We start from the raw sequence: 14,790 nt of genomic DNA on the forward strand, positions 1-14,790 counted from the left end.
GCAGTCTGCTATTAGTCTTGCAACTCCAGGATATAGGGATGGTTGAATGCCCTTGCGTTGCATGTAGAAAACTAGCATGCCAAGAAAATGTTCCTTGTCATGTTAGCTTTCTGTCTGTAAAAATAATCTTCGCATTATTGTATTTCTAGCGGTGCTAGAAATGTGGAATCCATACTGCAGTTTCATTTTTTTCATTGTGAAGCTTTCAAACTTGCTGTCTCTTCTCTCCCTTTCTTCCAGTTCAAAGGCCTGTCATCCACCCCCTTTCCAGTCCAAGTAACATGTTCTGTGTCACCAGCCTGGACCCTGATACCCTTCCCTCCGTTGCTACACTCCTTATGGATGTCATGTTTTACTCCAATGGGTATGTTCAGACTGGGGTATTTTCTTTTTCTAAACTTGCTTATTTTAATCCCACTAACAATATTTCTCATAGCAGTGGGATGAAGTTAGGTCTTTCCTCAATAAATGTCTCTTCAAACTAAACCAGCCTTCCTTTGGCCCTGTTGCCTCTAGATGTCTTGGACTACAGCTCCAGTCACTCCCAGCCAGCAAGTGTTGCTATCCAACCCATTCAGAGGGAAGGCACAGCTACAGTTGAAAAGGTTAAAAATCCTTGAATGGCTGTTACTAGAAAGAAGGCTGGAGCATCAAATAATTGTTACTGAAAGATTGCCTTCATCTAATTTTCTGAGGGCAATGTTTAAGATTAAATTCTAAATTAAAAATAATGTATTTTTATTATTGAAAATATCACATCTTCAGGCCATTTGCCTAGAGCAGGGCTGTCAAACTCGCAGCCCACGGGCCGGATGTGTCACATGCTGGCCACAGCCAGCTTAGCGAAGGGGAAAAAAGTTGCGATAAATCACGTGATGTGACGTGACGACATGTCACCCCTGGCCTAGAGTGTCTTCTCTAACTGCTATCTAGGAATCAATAGGATCCTTCCAGGCAATGCTGAAATCCAGTGGCGGCTGCAGATTTACAATTTGAGAAATGATGCTTAGAAAAACTCCTCTCAACTTTCTATGACTCTAAGAAAAAAGTCCAGTGTATCTCCAAACCATGATAACTAGGAACAGTAATTTGACAGCCTCAGTCCATATCCAGTAGACTTTGTGTAAGTTGAATGGACCCTAACCATGCTTGTCTTTGGCTCTTTTCTTTACTCCAGAGTAAAAGATTTAGTGGCAAGCAATGAAGATTCTGAACACATTCGTTTTTTCTCATTTTCTCTCATTGAGGGATACATTTCTTTGGTGATGGATGTACAGACGCAGAAAAGGTAAAAGCTGGAATAAATCTGAAATACTTGTCAAGATTTTGGATGTCTCAAAAGTTATGTGCATTGTCAAGAAGGGACTGAAAAGATTCCCAGAATAATTAAGAGGTTCTTGGTCCAACCTCCGATAACCATTTTTTACAGGAATATCTTTTGATGCCTCCATAACTCTCTTGGTCTTTTAAAATATTTTTATTTTAAAAAATCAGATAGAAATGCATCTGCATGCTGCTGCAGAGTCAATATGCTAGTCTTTAGAATCACACTTATCTTCAAGAATGTGTTTAGGATTCTCTAGAGTAGGATATATGTTGATCTATAACTCTAATAAATATTTGATTGATTGGAACGAGATAGAGTGTATTCTGAGGAGCTCCTCCACCTTCTGAAAAATGGATGTTTCATAACTAGCTGTGCCCACCAAGACAGCCATTTTATAAAAAGACAAGTTTCTCTTGGCAGCCATTTCCTGAGATAGGCTTTAAATTTCAGTTATACTCCCAGTCCATAAAGGTTGCCTCTTCATGGACTAAACCAAACCACCTTTGAAAAAGAGGATGAAGAATGGATGTATGGATGATAGACAGATGATAGACAGATGATAGATAGATAGATAGATAGATAGATAGATAGATAGATAGATAGATAGATAGATAGATAGATGATAGACAGAGAGGGAGAGAAATAGATGAATTAGATCAATGTAAATAGATGAAAGATGATAGATACCCTGTTTCCCCCAAAATAAGACATCTCCTGATAATAAGCCCAATCAGCTTTTGAGCACATGTCAGTAAGGCCAAGCGCTTATTTCAGGGTTCAAAAAAATATAAGACAAGGTCTTATTTTCGGGGAAACACGGTAGTTGGGTAGGTAGGTAGGTAGGTAGATAGAAAGATAGATAGATGATTGATAGATAAGTAGAAGATAGATAGATAGATAGATAGATAGATAGATAGATAGATAGATAGAAAGAAAGACAGACAGACAGACAGACAGACAGACAGACAGACAGACAGATGATAAATAGATAGAGATAGATGTGAGTAGACATCCCTCAGCCACCATTGAATTATTGATTCAGAATTGATTGTTAGAATTGATTGTATTTATTTATATATATTGTTTTGACGCTTCTTCCTTTTTCTGCTATTTTCTCTGTCTTTTTCTCTGTTTAGATTTCCTAATAATCTGTTGTTTACAAGCGCATCAGGAGAACTCTGGAAGATGGTTCGCATTGGAGGGCAACCCCTTGGCTTTGGTATGTTACATCATACTGGTTGGCTGCTGGCTTTCTCTTCCTTTCTCTGTTGCCCCATCTGGATCAGGAGAAAGCCCTCTGCTGCTTTTGTGGTTGTTGCGGGTTGTTGGTTTTTTTTAAACTAATATTCCTGAAACACCCCCAATAATGTCAAAAGGTCCATCCCTCTGGGAAGATTATCTGAAAACTGCTCTTATTGCTAAATGCTCTTCCAAGCTGAGGAATCATTATTCTGAAAGTATTACAAGTAGTCCTTGCTTAATGACAATAATTGGGACGCAGTCATAAAGTGACGGGCAGATAAAAATCAGTGGGAGCAGGAACGATTTCCAACTTCTTGCCAGCTTCCTCCCATTAATTTTCCTTGTAGGAAGCTGGCAAGGAGCATTAGAAATTATGAACTTGCAACTTTCAATCCCACATGAGTCATGGCTCCTGGATTTTGGATGCAATTCTGTAAGTGAGAACATTTGAGATATGTTGATTCAAAAATGGTTCCCCTGTGATGCTCCATTCCGCTTAGTCGAAGGCTACAAACAAACAGACAGACACAAGAGTTTTAACAGTTTTGGTGTCATCATCAAACCCTTCCCTTCTTTGGAGGTCCTTTTTTCCCCATATTTCCAATATATCTGTGGTAACTTGAGAAGGCAGAACTGGGGAAAAGTATAAAATTGCACAGTCACTTGGTTAATTGGATCCCTCATTTAAACATTAACTTTATTAAATCATTTTAAGAGTTGCAACCTATCTAATGTCACTCAGAGATGAACGTTTTCTTAGGCTCAGAATCCGACCTTCCCTCCAACCTGCACAAATCTCTCTCCCCTTAATTCCCACCTCCCCAAAAATATAAATTGGGGGTGGGGGGAGGTACTCCGTGTTAGTATATTTTGATTGGCAGTTCTGTTACCAAATCATAGCAAACTATAGGAAATTAGCTGTTCCAAGGTGACTCAGAGTGCTTCATGGCCATATGGTGATTGAATCCAGATCTCTTTGGGTTTTGAGCATTGTCTGTATTAGGATTAAGTTACCCTTTTCGGGCTCCTCCCGAGCTCCGTTTTCACTGGCAGAGGGTTGCAGGAGGCCATGGCAGCCGGAAACGGAGCTCGGGAGCCCGTTTTCACTGGCAGAGTATTTGGGCCACCAAAGGCGCCCCCCGACAGGAGTGATGTCGAGCTGGCCATGCCCACCCTGGCCCCTCCACCCCAGACCCCTGAGGTCAAACACAACCCTGATGGGGCCCTCAATGAAATCGAGTTTGACACCCCTGTCATAGACCCTTGCAACAAGGCCCAGTCAAAGACATTTTTGGTGTTTGGGCAAAAAGGTTAAGATATATGATATACAATTCCATCTGCTGAGGATGTCTGAATAAATACATTGAATCATATTTCGGTGTCTGCTGCTTGAGGCAGTCACCTCATTCTGTCTTAATGATAGGGCTGGCCCTGATTGCGGCCTGCTCCCTATTATCTAAAGTTTTATTTCGCATCTCAATTTCCTCTGTTATTTTGCCTCGGAGGAATTTTTAACAGTATTAAATCCCACATTATTAAGTCTGCAGGCTTCCCTTATTCTCTCAGCCCTTCCTTACCTTCTCCTTGCAATAAAGATTATGTACTTGGTAGCCTACATGGTTGTTTATGGCTTGTTTTAAGCGCTCTCCCCTGCATTCACAAATGCTTTGAGGCCGAGGAAATGCCGGTATGAGAAGGACAACACCTCAGAGCAAGGAATGGATGACCTTCTGGAAACATCCCTTTTTCAGAGAGAGAAAGAAAAAGAAGGCAGATGTGTCCCATTAGTTTTACATGATAGCTACCATTAATTCTTCTTGTAAGCCAATTTACAGGATAGGTTACAGGAAAGTAAGATTTTTTTTTAGGCAATGATATTGTCACTGCTACAATCTCTGCAAAAGGGGTGAAATCCAGCAGGTTCAGACAGGTTCTGGAGAACCGGTAGCGGAAATTTTGAGCAATTCGGAAAACCGGCAAATACCACCTCTGGCTGGCCCCAGAGTGGGGTGGGAATTGAGATTTTGCAATATCCTTCCCCCAGGAGTGGGTTGGGAATGGGGATTTTGCAGTATCCTTCCCCTGGAGTGGGGAGGGAATGGGGATTTTGCAGTATCCTTCCCCTGGAGTGGGGAGGGAATGGGGATTTTGCAGTATCCTTCCCCTGGAGTGAGGTGGCAATGGAGATTTTGCAATATCCTTCCCCTGCCACGGCCACCAAGCCACACCACACCCACCAAGCCACACCCACAGAACCGGTAGTAAAAAAAATTGGATTTCACCACTGCTCTGCAGTCACTTCTAATATGCCTGGGTGCCTTTGTTTCAATGGAGCTGAGAAGGGAGGAACCTCTCATAAATCTGAGACTTTAGTAGACGAGAGAAGAAGGCCCCTGTGAGGCTTTCAAAAGGAGTGCAGTGGCTCACAAGGTTAGAACGCTGGGCTGACCATTGGCAGCCTCGTGTTCGGGACCCATTGCTGCCGCAGGGCAGGGTGAGCTCTTGCCACATGCTCCAGCTTCCACTGACCCAACAGTTTGAAAGCAAGCAAGTAGATGAATAGGTACCACTTCAGTGGGCAACTTTGTGGGGGACATGGAAGGAGCCCCCAACTGGGCTTTCCCGGGCAACGGTGATGTCGCCAGCAAATCCTTTCACCACAGAAGCACATCGGTGCTTCTGACAGAAAAGTATTAATATTAATGAGGGCTTTCAAATTTTTACTATTGCTTGTGACCGTTTTCCATAGAGAAAGTCAGCAAAATAATCCAGCCGCTGTTAGATGCTCTGAATATAGAGAATTGTAGTTTCAGTACATCTATAATACCTTGGGGAAAAGTGGAGACTGAAATAGCATATAGCAGTTAACTGAGTCACATCCATGCTTCATTTTTAGCCCACTATTTTCTAGCATTTTGGACTGCAGTTCCCATAGTCCTTACTCACTGAGAGGTAGATTTGTAAAAGAATTGGGGACCGAACATCTGGAACACTCCTCGCTGAGGCACGTAATGGAGAAGGATTGGCTTTGCTTTGTTGCAAAATCAGCAAACAAACAAGTTCTGAAGATTTAAATCCTAATTCTCACTCTAAAAATAGAGCCAGAACTATGCACCCTCCTCCCCCAGTTAAATCACCTTACATATATCTGTGTCCACATGATAAGTAGGACTAAACTAAATATCTCTTGGAATGTATTATTCACCTCTTATCCTTATTGCCTTGAAGGGCTGTAGTTTCTAAAAAAAAAAAAAAAAAAAGAACAGCTCTTTCTGTCTCCTGCCACAGAGCTGATTTTAGCAGCCACTTCTTAGTGTCTTCCATCATGTCATTTTTATGAAAACAGCCAAGCTGCTGCAGCAACTGTCCACCATTTTATTTTTTTTCCGGCATACCCCGGAGGGACCAAAAAAGAATTGCTATCATAGTCAAAAGGCAACTGTCCATCCTGCCACTAAATTAATAATGGTCTGGTAGAAATGATAAAACACATGCCACTATTTATATCTGTTTGTTATATTTGGCATCCTCTTTAGGACAAGTGAAAATATGGGCCGATAGCCCATGCAGATTGAAACAAACGCGTGCTTCTGCTTTAAAATTTAATTTACAGTTTACCAACAATGCAGCACCTAAAAGTGGTCCTTTGTGAAGCTCTGAGGTTAATTTTTTTGGGTGTGGGGGGGAAATGTATGGATCCAGTCTGGCAAGATTTCGTTAGTTTTGCCTAGCAGAGGTGTCTGCTGTAGACTCTATGAGCTTTGAAATTTCACAAGGTCTAGGACAGCAGCCTCCAAGCATTTGGGCACCACGGACCGGTTCCATGGAGGGAGGTTTTTCCACTGACCAGAGGGGGTGTGGTTTTGCATGCTGCTTGCATCCTGCAAATGGGGCTTCACTTGTTTGTGCGAACCGGTTTCAGCCACCAGTCCACGGACTGGGGGTTGGGGGCCCCTGGTCTAGGAGACAGGGGAGAGTTGCTGAAATCTCTATTGCAACAATGCTTAAAGGCAGGGGTGAAATGCTCCCGGTTCAGATCGGATCGCCCGATCCGGTAGTGATGGTGGCGGGTGGTATGGAGAACCGGTAGCAAAAATCCCTACCCCCCCCCCCCATGCCCAGCTGAGCTGCACAATCATCAGAAGCTTTTTTTTTTAACTTTTAAAAGCTTTTTTGGCAAAAAAAAATGCTTTTAAAAGTAAAAAAAAAAGCTTCTGATGATCGTGGGCTCAGCTGGGATCATCAGAGGCTTTTAAAAGCATTTTTAAATGCTTTTTTTAAATTTAAATTTAAATTTTAAATTTTAAAAATGCTTTTAAAAGTAAAAAAAAGAAAAAGTTGGTCATGCCCACCCAGTCACATTACCCCCCCCCACCAAGCCACGCCCACAGAACCGGTAGTAACAAATTTTACATTTCACCACTGCTTAAAGGGGTTTCTGATTCATAAACTAAGCAGAGGTTTCTGAATAATGTGAATAGGCCACTCTATGCAGAGTGTTTGTCAGGGTTCCAACTAACATACCCCCAAACAAAAGAACTCCGAGGCATGAGGTCTCCTCAAAGAACATTTTATTAGAGCATATCATATTGGCACGATGCTGGTGAAAACTGGATCTAAAAGTTCCCGCCGGTTTCCCCCCAATTAAAAGATTTTCACTTTCCCAGAGGCATCAGTCACATGGTCCAATCAGCACACAGTCCAGACGTGGGATGACCTTAGTCTCCACCTCCCAACCACCGGCACACATGACCTTGCTTCCCAAGGGAAACAATGTTGTTTTGGTTATAGCACCCCAGCTATCTCTACACTCCCCTCCCTATCCCTCAACTCCAGTCTGTGTCAGCATTGAAACCCCAGTAGAATAGTAAGATGGCCACTGTCTAGCCAGCTTCAGAGTAGACAGTGTTGCTGTAAACTAATTTGGATGTTATTGGGGCTCGGAGAACTACAGCCAAGCTCTTTTTTTTCCCATTGTGAAGTTGTAATGAGCTTTTTCTTCTCCTCAGATGAGTGTGGAATCGTGGCTCAGATCTCTGAGCCTTTAGCTGCCGCAGACATCCCTGCCTATTACATCAGTACTTTTAAGTTTGATCATGCACTGGTGAGTTGATTGAGACGAATAATGTCTACGCTACTCTCACTCTGTCGCTTGCCTTTCTCGTCCGTTGCAAATCTCCAGACAGGCTTAGCCAACATCTCAGAAGAACCCCGACTTGGAGAAAGTTTGTTTGCATAACCACTAACCAGCTGTCCCTAGATTCAAAAGTAATTTTACCCTGGAGATGTTGGAAACATGTTTTTCCTAACTAAGCCTCAGGCAATTCCTTAATCTTCCTTATAAAAAAAGAACAAGATTCTGAAGGACATTGTGTTGCTTATTTGTATGGGGCTTATAGAGGAAATCTACCTAAGGAAATCTACCCTCCTGCGTTTGGCTGAAGATTTGAAACCTTTCAAATTCCCCTTGTCAGTAGGGATGACTTTCCATTTTATATTGATTTGCCATTTTCTTTAAAAGTGCAATCTCCCCCTCCAAACAAAAATTAGAAAAGTTCGGATTTATTTTTTGAAAAGTACATGAGTTGGTTGTGGGAATTTTATTCCTGTTTCCTTATTAAAAAGCCAAGAAGATCTGAAAAACCTGGGGGCTTTTTGAGAATCCTGGTTTTTTTTTCCAATACCTCCTAGAATGACCCTCCACCATGCTGTATACTTTAAAAAAAAAATATTTCCCCTCAGGGAAGAATCAACTGAAACCAAATTTTGCCCACCTCACATTCATCCAGCAAAAATCTCATGGGTGTGAAGCGTGCAAATTCACTTCCAACAAGTGTCAGTGCCAAAATCTATTTGCGTACCATTCTTTACCTGAACATTTTGGGGAGGTGTTGAGAATTACACAAATTCTCAACAGTTTTTCCTCTTCTATTTGACACCACGCCTGGACTATCTAGCCAGGCACTGTGTATTTCTGCCCTTACCAACACACCAATTCTCATGGGGTGTCCATTATTTTTCCTGTTAACAAGGCATTAAGCTCCTTTCCACCTCCTGACCTTTAACTTATTAAAAGCTTGAGCAGAAAAGTCCAAACTGCACCTTCTTTCCCCCCCCCCCCCCCGTCTCTTTGCTATTAGCATCACCTTCTTTTTCCAGCTTGGAAGCCGTCATGTGTATTTAAGAGCAGAAAGTCAACATGATCTCCGATAGCGAAGGTCAAATGATTAGATCAGTTGGGTTTACTTTCCTTGAACATTAACCATAGCAGTGAGATAAGCCCATCCACTCCTGTCTCAAAACTAACACACTGACCTATTTCTCACTCATGTGATAACGTCTACATCTGGCTCTACCTCTTCAGGTGAGGCTCTCACCTTACTAATGCTCATCTACCCATAAATAAGCTCCAGGCAGAGAATTTGTTGAATCAAGGGAGAAAGCTTAGGTAGCTCTTGTCTCCATGAATTTTCTCCTTTTCCGCTAGCGCAACACCAAATCTTTATTCCAGTTTTGGTTTTGATCATTTTCCTTTGGCTTAATAAAAAGTAAGTCGTGTACCTTCCAAAGGGAAGAAGAAGAAAAACGGTGAAATGTTAATGGGAGAAGGGTGAATCTGTTGCGCTTACTTTATTTCCAAGGGATTAGTTCATGGCATAATACAGGTAGTCCTTGACTTATGACCACAACTGAGCCCAGAATTTCTGTTGTTAAGCAAGACAGCTGTTAAAGTGAATTTTGCCCCATTTTGTGACTTTTCCTGGCACAGTTGTTAAGTGAATTACCGCGGTTAAGTCGGTAACACAGTTGTTAAGTGAATCTGGCTTACCCATTGATTTTGTTTGTCAGACGGTTGCAAAATGGTCATATGATGATTGCAAATGTCATCAATATGAGTCAGTTGCCAAGCATTTGAATTTTGATCACATGACCGTGGGGATGCAGCTATGGTTGTAAGTGTGAAAAATGGTCATAAGTCACTTTTTTCAGTGCTATTGTAAGTCTGGTCACTAAATGAACTGTTGTAAGTTGAGGACTACCTGTAGTGCTTAACTTCCCACACTCCAATGAAAATATAAGGGAGCTTCAGATCAGAGGTGAGCAGAGGGTGGGACTAACAAAAAAAGCTGGGGTTTCTTCATTTTCTTTTTCCTCTGCAGACAATCTATTGATGGTCTAAATCAGTGTTTCCCAACCTTAGTCAATTTAAGATGAACGGACTTCAACTCCCAGAATTCTATGCTGGCTGGGGAATTCTGGGAGTTGAAGTCCACTCATCTTAAAGTGGCTAAGGTTCTATTATAGCATAATAGAAAAATGAACCTAATTTAATACAATATAATCCAAAAGATGTGGACCAGGACTATCATCCACACCAACTCTGTCCCATCAGAATGGGGTGGCTTATCTCTGCTCTGCAAAATGCAGGCAAGAAGGTACCTCCCAAATGCAAAATATGTTGCACTTTTTGCATAGGGGCCACCTTAGAGCTCCCACTGCTGGTGGGGACCTAGAACAGCAGAGCTTGAACACACTGGTAGGTTGAATTTGATCAGGAGAAACAATCCCTGGTGGCCCAGTGGTTAAAAGTGCAATATTGCAGGCAAATTCTGCCCATTGCCTGGAGTTCGATTTAATTTAATTTAACTTAATTAATTCAATTTATATGCCGCCCCTCTCTGAAGACTCGGGGCGATCCTGACCAGCTCAGCCGTCCATCCTTCCAAGGTTAATAAAATGAGGACCCAGATTGTTGGGGGCAGCAGGCAAATAATGCTTACATTGTAAACCACCCAGAGAATGCTGAAAAGCACAATGGGGCAGTATATAAGCCTAAATATTACTGCTATCCAACCTCCAACCTTTGTTTTTGGTTCTTTTTTCTCTTTGCAGGTTCCAGAAGAAAATATCAACGGTGTTATCAATGCACTCCAAGTCAGTCAACCTGAAAAATATTAATATTTTTTTTTCAGAATGGGACCTAGGTGTATTTTAAGACAAAGAATTCTTCTCAGTATTTCCTAGCAATGGGGTGGGTGATTCTTTCTTTCTTTTTTTTTTCTTTTTTACTCCAAAGAGAGCACGGGAGAAATATTGTCATGCCACGAAGAAGTGATGAAACAAAAAGACTATTGCATAGGCAAATTGACTCCCAGTAGCTTTTTACAAAAATAGTAATAAAAAATATATATCTTCAAGGCAGGGAGGAGACGAGGAAAGAATCTTTGGGATTAAAGCACTGTGAAGGTTTTTTTGACATTCAGCTCTGAAGCGAAATGTCACTATTATGCTGTTTGTTTTTGTTTTTTGTTTTTCCTTTGGTTGGTGTAGTTGGCATATGCCACAGTTGCATTCTCACTGAACATGCGAACCTGGAATTGCTGATGGTGCCATTTGATCAGAAAAGAAGCAGCCTGCTACATGTTGTTTGGAGATCCTCTTGCTTAGCCAGATTGGGGCAGCGTACCCAGAAATGACTGGAACAGGAAGTAGCATTTTTTTTTCCCAATCCGGGCTTGTGAATGTGTTGGACTTCAAGTTTCCTAACTTCTCAACCGACGTGGCTTTTCAGGAATCGGCAACAAGCTCTCATGGATACCCTCCAGCCTGGGCCACGCCTTGTGGGTGCCCACAAAACTCAAAACAGCCTTCGAAACGTTGCAATTGCAATGGCCAAATCTAGCAGGATTTCGTAAGATCTCCTTGAGAGTTCAGGTGACAATGCCAAAACCCACCTCTTTGTGTATGTGTGTGTGTGTGTATGTGTCTGTGTGCTATCACGAGTGATTAGATCCATCTCATCGAAAGGTTGCTGAGTCCTGATTAAGCTTCATGCTCATCCTCCTATCTCTTGGTTTGTCTCCACAAATCCTGATCTGGAGTTGATTTGACAAAGCTGGTCATGTTTAGATTATAACACTAAGATTTCCCTCTCTGATAAATCCATGTTAGCCTAGGAACTCAAAGATTGTCCCCCCTCCCTCAACCCTTGGATGCAACACACACACCACTTCCAAACATTGCCAATTACTAAATTTAAGATTGTTCATGTGACTGATAGGGAAACTTGTTTAATATGTAGGGAGTAATCATGTGAATGGAACAGATTTAAGTTCATTTAAATTAAACTAAGCCAAATATATTGTTTTGGCTCTGACTTGCCACCAAGGGAAAAGAGTGGCTCGTGATCCTGGCAGCTGTGCTCTGCCAGCTGCTGCTTCCGAGATGACCCAGCCTGTCTCGCAAGTGCCAGCATGCTGGTTAGCAACCAGAAACTAGATTGTATGGATGGATAGTGGACTAGCATACTTAAGGAGAAGAAAATGTTGAATTGTGTTGCTTCCGCTTGAGTAAACCAACCATTTTAGACTATAGTCCTACATTTGGTATGAAATCCAGGAATATTTCTGGTTGTGCTATTAACATTGCAGCTGAAAAATAAAATTGAATGCTCCAGTTTTTATTGGGAAGGAAGTAGAAAAATAAAAGATGCATTGAGAGGAAAATAAGAGGAATAGAAAGCCCTGGATTTGCAATCAAATCAACACATACTGGGGGGACACTGGATCACACGTTAAGACCTCCCGTGGAACCCCACAATGTTTAAGGATAACCTTGCTGTGATTAATATCACAAACAGCTCTTCAGTAATAGCAGTCTTCACAAATTGGTATGGATGGAAATATCAGATGTGTTAAGTAAATGATTCGTAAATGGCCTTTTATCCCAAAATTTTGGCTGAAATAGTATGTGTTAAGATGACTATTGACAAACGTTTGCACAAGCTGAGACTGGAATGAATGTGAAATACATTCTGGCTGGTTAATTTGCGATTCTGACTATTGTGCTAACACAGACAATTGGATTAATTCTGAAAACATGGTTACGCACGTAGCTAGACTGTTCTCCTTGCTGTCACAGCAGGCCTCCTTCCACCTCTGATTTTCTTTAAAACAAAAAAAAAATCTTAAGTCAAAAGGCAGCTGACAAGCAGGAAAGCTCACACCAACTGACTCATTTATGCGTTCTCTCTGATGAATGGATTGTGATAGGTATACCTGTGGTATTTGCAGCTGCCATTTTGTGGATGAACACAGACACACATATATATCCCAGTGGCCATTTTGTAATTGCAGCTCCCACATGCAGCTTTCGCATTCCCAAAGGGTCGAAAAGATTGCCTAATTTTGCATATCCTGGTCTCCCTTGAATGTGTGTGTGTGTGGGGGGGGAATCTATCTTAGGACTTCTGTTCCTCTCTCTGCTTTCCTCCAGATTATAGAAAGGAAAGGAAGTCTTCTGGATTCCAAAAAAAAGGCATAGGTCCGTGATGGCGAACCTATGGCACCCGTGCCAGAGGTGGCTCGCAGCCCCCTCTCTGATGGCACGTGAGCTGTTGCCCCAGTTCAGCTCTGCTGCGCATGTGCACGCGCCTCCCGCTGGCCAGCTGCCACACATTCGCAGGGGCGAGGCGTGTGCAGGGGGGCTGCGTGGGCCCGTGTGCGCATGCATGGGGGTGGGGCACATGCAGTGGCTGTGTGTCTGAGGGGCAGCGCATCCGCATGGGCTGCACGCTTGCATTTTGGGGGTTTGGGTGCACATGCTTTGGGCATTCGGTCAGGAAAAGCTTAGCCATCACTGGCATAGGGTATTTCCTCTTATATTCTTGTTTCTCCACAATGACCATGGAGAGACCTTTAACTGCAAGATGTCACTGGGTGATCAGAGCTGGATGGCACATCGATGAGCAGGAATAGTTTGCACACTGAAAAAGTACCAGGAGCGAAATGACCCTTCCCTATTCGAAATCTTGAAAAGCCACTACAGCCAGAGAAGACGAGACTGAACTGCTTGTCCAGATAGCTCTAGCCTAACATAGAATTTCTTCCTGCCTGCAGCATTTTCCTTCGTCTGGGTGAAGGCTGCTTTAAAACAGCAGCGAATTTTACACCTGTATGTTTCTACTTAATCCACTAATGGTGCTCTCCAGATGTGCTGGACCACGGCATCATTAATTCTCAACCAGCATGATCTAGCTGATTTTTCACCAGCTTGGGCAAGGGTGCAACATCTAGTGTAAAAAAAAAGTAATAATAATGGGCGAGTTATTGGCTCAGGTTGCCCAAAGGGTAACATTCACCAACCTGGAGCCCTCTAAACAAGTTGGGCATTACGACTCTTTGAAATACCCAGCCCCCTCAAAAAGCACTTGGATTATTTTACATCCAGTTCAGTTGCAAGGAGGAAAAAAGGTACTTTTAATTTTTTTTTTTAATGTAATTCCTTCTTGAACTATTGAAGATTACTAAAAGGGCTGAGCCCAAGCTGTGGTGTTTTGGAAATGTAAAATATAATTTCTGAATACTTATACTTAGAAAAATCTCTTCTGTGTTGCTGCAATTGTATACCTCTAAGAGAGCCTTCTGCGGCCTCCCAATACATCTTTGGTGCAAAATTTAAGTTTTGGTGTCATTCTGAATCTTTTTCTCCCTTCTTTATGCCCATTCTACTTTTTACTAGATGGCAAATAATAATCTACTCATGAATGAAGGCAAATTTATGTGTCCCAGGATCATGTTGCAGGATCCAGTCTGGGTCGGTCACCAGGACCAGGGGTTTAGTCTTCCATGCTTTCAGACTCATGCTGTAGCCCATCCTCAGGGAACTTCTGTCTCACCAGAATGTGTGTCAACTGCCATTTCATGCTCTTCCTTGAAGAGGCATGGTGACGCAGTGGTTAGAATGCAATACTGCAGGCTGACTCTGCCCAGAGCCAGGAGTTCAATCCCAATGCGGCTCATGGTTGACCATGGTTCCTTGTGATCATCTTTTGTAATCTTCGGACAAGCAAAGTCAATGAGGAAGCCAGATTCACTTAACCAATCGTGTTACTAACTTAACAATTGCAGTGATTCACTTAACAAATATGGCAACAAAAGTCATAAAATGGGGGAAAACTCACTTAACCATTATCTTGCTTAGCAACAGAAATTTTGGGCTCAATTGTAGTTGTAAGTGAAGGACTAATTCTATACTATTCGATGAAATCTAAACACACTTATTCGGTGGTGAATTTAGCAGCCAGAAATTGGAATGGAACGGCAATTAAATTTATTCTGCAACACAGAATTCTGGTGCAACGCTCACATGTCATGACAGGACTACTAAATTCCAGGATTCGATGTTTTTTCTGGTCTGAGAATTTCCAACCCTGTAAAGCA

At 42.2% G+C, this 14,790-nt stretch overlaps 1 protein-coding gene across 1 annotated transcript in view; it reads left to right on the plus strand.

The window, feature by feature from the left end:
• The window catches only part of CASTOR2 (cytosolic arginine sensor for mTORC1 subunit 2), a 108,505-nt gene extending 94,476 nt beyond the window's left edge, over positions 1-14,029 (plus strand). Inside the window, exons 5-9 of the mRNA XM_070932060.1 lie at positions 241-364; positions 1,178-1,288; positions 2,464-2,546; positions 7,579-7,673; positions 10,463-14,029. Coding sequence (XP_070788161.1) covers positions 241-364; positions 1,178-1,288; positions 2,464-2,546; positions 7,579-7,673; positions 10,463-10,528 — 479 coding nt within the window. The 3' untranslated portion in view covers positions 10,529-14,029. The remainder of the gene's footprint in view (positions 1-240; positions 365-1,177; positions 1,289-2,463; positions 2,547-7,578; positions 7,674-10,462) is intronic.
• Positions 14,030-14,790: the final 761 nt, after the last annotated feature.

The sequence above is a fragment of the Pituophis catenifer genome, unplaced genomic scaffold, assembly GCF_029215685.1.
Source record: "Pituophis catenifer annectens isolate HBS135680 unplaced genomic scaffold, rPitCat1.0.hap2 SCAF_1, whole genome shotgun sequence".
NCBI lineage: Eukaryota > Metazoa > Chordata > Lepidosauria > Squamata > Colubridae > Pituophis > Pituophis catenifer.